Genomic DNA, 5,397 nt, shown 5'->3' on the forward strand with positions numbered 1-5,397 from the left:
GATTCCAAATTAGTGTTTGTGTTGACCTAATTTTAAAGAGTTAGATTTCAACACAAGATATCCCATGACTGGAGTGCCAACTGAAGAGTCCTAAGAAGTTCACCGTAATTGATCCATGTCTATAACATCTAGCTCAATGTACATTAGAATATTCAGTATATGTGAATTTATAATTTCTAGTTGTCATTGATCATAACTGCAAAAACCTGCCACCACAAGGAATAAGATGCACAAATAGAGAAAATTATGGTTTATATGAAAGCAAAGGGCAAAACCATACTTATATCATCCAAAAGAATTCCTTTTTTTTTTAATCATCCACATTCAACTGTAAAAAACAAGAAATTGCCGAATGAAAAACTTGTCAAATTCTAACACAGTTCAAATAAAATCCAAGTAGAATGTTGGAAAAGTAATTCTTCTTCATGCATGTCACATGAATGTTACGTAAACAGCAAGTACACCAGTGCTGACTATCAAAGATCATTAACCCTTGTACACTTCATCATTTCTTTTGTCTATGTCTGTGTGTGTTTGGTATTGCCAGTTGAGTGCATGGTGAGCTTGTGAGTGATCATGTATGTAAGATTCCTGCATAAAAAATATTACAACATCCAAATGGAACAAATTAGAGGCCAAATGCTAACAGTGAATATCATGCACTTGTCTCCATAATTACCTAACAGGAAGATTCACGTTCTCAAATAATTAAGTGGCAATTAACACAAAAAGCAAAACTTATAGGATGGAAATATGTTGAAATTGACAAGAAGCTACAACCATTGAACTATAGAAGGACCTACCGGCCTACAGATCTATGACCAAATGGATCTCGGACAAAGATGACAGCAACTAATAAAAAAAAAAAAAAAGAAGATACTGTATAGCTATCCAGATAATGGCTTGGAGAAAGATGAACTGACAGCCCAACACAATGCTGATACCAATGAATTGGCTTGAAAGAGTTCTCCATGTCTTTGAGATGGCTAATCTAATGCTCCCACATAGCCTGTAAAAATATTATATGCTTCTCAAGATAGATTCCAGTTGCTGAAGAAAGATAGATAAATAGATAAATAAACATCTTCTTTTTTTATTTTGACAGGCACAGATAAATAAACATCTTAAATGCACAAGCATCACAAAGATTTTTTTGCCTGCTTCCTGGAAGTTCAACAGAAAAAAAAGGATCCTCGTTATATTGCTTTACATCTCTATGATATTCCCACCAATGAGTAGAAAAATAAAACTATAAAGAAAATTAATGACAATTTAAAGATTTAATATTTAACAAGTAAGCAAGTTAATGGATTAAAGAAGTTCAATTGATAGATAGAGAAGGAACAGGATATATTAAGCTCAAGGAAAAACTAGCAAGTATGTTCCAGCATACCAAATGGGATTTCTTCAAGCGACATATATATTGGATCATCATCAACAGGAATTGCCTGTAATAAGAAGAAAAAGTTGCTTAATGAATTCATCACCATGTAAATATGTCAACTACAAGTACAAGGCTAAAGAATATTGAGGACTTCACCAAGCAGACTGCAAATAAGACCATCCCCACACAAAAGGAATTTAATGCTTACCATACTTAAATATCAAACTGTTAATTGGTGAATAGAGTATTTACTTGATACATGAATGATGAATATATATGTTTCAACTACAATATATGTCTAGCTACAGAATATTGCCAGTTTTGCTAAACAGATGCAAGTAAGGCTAGACTTGGTGGTGATCAGAATTTAATGCTTATCATACTAAGTATCAAACCGTTAGCTGGAACATAGCATTCATTGAAAAGAATGAATGTGACAATAATATCGATAACATACCACTGCATCATGAGGACTCATTCCTGTTGGCAGGTCACTAAGGTTTGGCTGTGTCGATGGATGCCCCAAGGTAGCAGTTGCAAGATAATTAGAAACCGAAAAGGAACAACCATCCTGAATGCCAGAAAGATCCACATGCGCTGTGTGGCTCAGAAAGTTATCCAGGCCTGAATAAATTGTCTCACTGTTGCAGCAAATGAAACATACAGGAAGACCATGAGATATGAAGCTACCAAATCAACCTGAACAGACCAAAATATAATACCACCAAACTTTATATACAACACAAAAGACTAAAGAAGGAATAAAAATATCCAAGATTAGTTTGTCAAGAAAATTACAGCTATCAGTCAAAATTATCTTAATTTTCATGCATGGACTATCTAAAATAAATATGCAAACAAACTTTGCCTAAAAAGGAAACTTACTTAGATTTTAAATGATTGCAGACATTGTCCTCTGCTGGGGACTCATCCTCCACATTAATGACTTCCATTACTTTTTCATTGTTGACAAGTTGCCTGTGTTCATAATCGGCATTGGTAGTGTTACCCATCAAAAAGCCAGGATATATGGGTAGTTTCTTTTCAGTCTCCAAAGCAGGGAGAGAAGTATGGAGATGGTCACCAGTAGGATCATCAGGAATCTCAGTTATTTCAGGAGTTTCCATAATGTTAAGATCAAAGTTTCTACATGAACTGTGCGGAAGCTGCTTCTCTTCTTCAAGCATAACATTAACTTCAGATTTATTTTTTGACAATAAAACAGGATCTTCCAACTTCTCTGGCTCTGCTACATCAACCATTTCTTTTACCAGTGAGAGGTTCTCATCATATGGGTTTGACGGTTTCGCACTTAAGCCATGCAAGCAAGAGTGCTCATTCTCCTGAGCTATCCTGGAAGAAGATGAGTGTCTTTGATGCTTGATTCCCTCTGTTTCGTTGCTGCACTGTACAAAACTTACCTCCTCTCTCATATCGACAATTGGTCTAAATGTCCCTAAACCTGATGGCCTCTCAATTGATTCATATTGCAGTTTCACAGATTCCTCCGCAGGCTGGACAGATTGAATAGCAGAAAGGACGGGTTCATGGCATTTTGAGCTGTTAATTATATTCATATCCAAATCTTCTTCCAGGGCCACCTTGAAGGCTTCTTTGGCAGTAGCTCCTAAAGTAATCTTTGCCTCGGTGGTGGGTCCTTGATCAACTTGATCAAATTTTGGGCTTTTCAGTCGCACGGATGATCGGGGTTTCTTGGGCACTTTCAATGGGCTGATTATGTTCCACAAATTATTATCATCCATTCTTTGTGGTCGATCTTCCACTGCTATATCTTTCTTCTTCAAATCGGAGCTTGAATCGCTCTTCAATTCATCAGCATTTACTGAATTAAATGTTGTACCATCATCATCCCCTTCATTCAAATCCCACCTAGACACAATTGAACGATCTCTCTTGACTCTAGAGGAACTCACTTTCGATCTGATTTCATCAACATCCTCCTTTTCTGATCTCAATTGGCTTATGCGATCACTTCTGGAGTATCCTTCATCTGCAGGTGATCTCATCGCACTGCCTCTGCCTTTATCAAATCCGCTCCACCGGCTCCTATGGAAGTGAGGAGCAAAATCATTGTCCTCATCCCCAGAATTAGAATATCTCGAAGATCTTTCTATCCATCGCGCATTCCTTACATTGTCTCGGAGCCAACTTGAACCTTGGCCTCTACTATAGTGCCCCATTCTCCTCCTCAAATAATTCCTTGATCCCATTCTGTCATGGTCATCATCATTTCTCCTCCTCCTCCCATGGCCCACTTCTGGGAAGGCATTCCCAAGCCGAGCAAATGCCGAAGTCCTGCTCTCCGGCACCAGAGAGTCCCTTTCTTTCTCCTTCAATACCTTGTTATCCTCCTTTCTTGGCGATTGCCCCGGGAGCAAGCTCGGGGACAGCAGGCCCTTAGACACCAAGTATTCGGCCGCCAGCCGGCCAGCTTCGATCCAGACATCAGTCTTTTGGGGCGGGGAATCCGAGCACCGCTTCGGCTGGTCTCCATCAAAGCTTCTCCGCTGAAAATTTCGGTAATTTGAATAGGGTTTGAACTTCCTCTGCCCCCTGACGGGGCTCTCCGGCGAGATCCGCCGGGGTGCCGGGCTTCGGTGTCTTTCTTGCATTCTTCTTTCCACCTCCAAATCGATCAAGCCTTAATGGCGTCTTTCGACAAAGAAAACCACTCGATTGAGCTCAGAAATCCCTAATTCCACCTCGAGCCAGCAAGGTTTCCTTCGCCAATCGATCATCTACCAAGCAAACCCAAAACTTTTCCGAAGAATCAACCAAAATGTACCAATTTTATGACCTGGATTCAGCTCCGGATGAACATTTTCTCCACCAAGATCGATCCGGAACCCTGATTATGAGATCTAAAAACAAGAAATGGGTGGCCATTCGATCATTCTGGGAAGAAATTTAATGCAAAATTATCCACCAGACAGCCAAATGGATCTCATTTTGGCGATGAGTTCGACACCAAACCTCTCGTTTCTCGTTCGGAAAGATCGGACGTTGGGGTTCAGTCCATGGCTTTCGTTCCAAGACGAAAGCTTCTCTTCCTCGCCCGATGACAGTTCGATTTTTAAGATTCTGGAGTAGTCGTCATACAAATTTCTATGCAGGAAAATGGATTTGCCGTTTATTGTTTTCTATTATTTCTAGATGTCGTGATGGACGGTGGTGAGTAGCTAATCCGGAAAACCGCCGGGAATTTGGATGGTTGGTTTTCAGTGTACGCGTAGGAAATATTATGCGGCGTTCGGAGGAAGAAGGGTCGTTCGGACGTCTACGTGTAGGCGCGCCTCGCCCGTGAGCGGCCGAAGGATGCCGCGTGGCTTTGAAACAGATGGCGCGCTTTATGTGTGATGTGACGCAAGCTCACGCCATTAACTTGCACCTGGAGCTCCAGATGAGGCCTCGTGGCATGAAATATTTTAAAATTTTATCTCCAGATTGCCTAAACACATATAAGGGAGTTGTGCCTTGGCGCTTGGTGTATTGGAGTGCAAACGAGTCTGGTTGGATTGGAGAGGAAAACAATTTAAATCCAATTCTTTTTCATCAGGATTGGATCAAATTAGATTTTATAATTATTTTATTAATCTATCAGGCTTTAGCATTAAATCACAGTAAAAATAATTTGAACATAAGCTATGTTGGAAGAAAGGAAAGAGAGAGTTGGAGAAAGAAAAATATATATTTATACTTTCACATTCGGTAAATCTTAACAATTATATATATTAGCGCATATATATATAAAAAAATAGACGGATAGATCACGCTAACAAACGAAAATATTGATGTGGCAGTGCTTAACTCGTTTAATCCGTTTAACTTGATTCAACCCATTGGAGGTAAACTTAGGCTCCCTATTTATAAAAATGACCAGGCTTATATTTGAATTTTTGACATATTTAATGTACAGTTTAGATTCGGGTTGACAAATTTTTGATCTATCTTGTATCTAATCCGATTTGTATATATCCAACTCGGCCCAATTG

At 39.2% G+C, this 5,397-nt stretch overlaps 1 protein-coding gene across 2 annotated transcripts; it reads right to left on the reverse strand.

The window, feature by feature from the left end:
- Positions 1 to 256: 256 nt before the first annotated feature.
- Positions 257 to 4,514, reverse strand: LOC103696508 (uncharacterized). 2 transcript variants are annotated; one of them, XM_017840460.5, is made up of 4 exons: positions 2,270 to 4,514; positions 1,842 to 2,025; positions 1,394 to 1,448; positions 257 to 591 (listed from the first exon to the last, which is right to left on the reverse strand). In XM_017840460.5, the coding sequence occupies exons 1-4, from the start codon at positions 4,015 to 4,017 to the stop codon at positions 575 to 577; spliced, it is 2,004 nt and encodes a 667-aa protein (XP_017695949.4). In that variant the 5' UTR covers positions 4,018 to 4,514; the 3' UTR covers positions 257 to 574. The 2 variants fall into 2 exon arrangements, with proteins under 2 accessions (XP_017695949.4, XP_088574059.2); XM_088717933.2 differs by having other exon boundaries at positions 284 to 1,009; positions 2,270 to 4,504.
- Positions 4,515 to 5,397: the final 883 nt, after the last annotated feature.

The sequence above is a fragment of the Phoenix dactylifera genome, chromosome 3, assembly GCF_051530095.1.
Source record: "Phoenix dactylifera cultivar Ajwa chromosome 3, Ajwa_hap1_PhDact_Kaust_v1.1, whole genome shotgun sequence".
Lineage (NCBI taxonomy): Eukaryota > Viridiplantae > Streptophyta > Magnoliopsida > Arecales > Arecaceae > Phoenix > Phoenix dactylifera.

Coding starts and splice junctions, on each gene's coding strand:
- LOC103696508 (XM_088717933.2), bottom strand. CDS start 4,017: ATGCAAGAAAGACACCGAAGCCCGGCACCCCGGCGGATCTCGCCGGAG. Junction 1,449..1,841: donor TGAGTCCTCATGATGCAGTG/GTATGTTATCGA, acceptor TTCTTATTACAG/GCAATTCCTGTTGATGATGA. Junction 1,010..1,393: donor GCTTGAAGAAATCCCATTTG/GTATGCTGGAAC, acceptor ATATTTTTACAG/GCTATGTGGGAGCATTAGAT.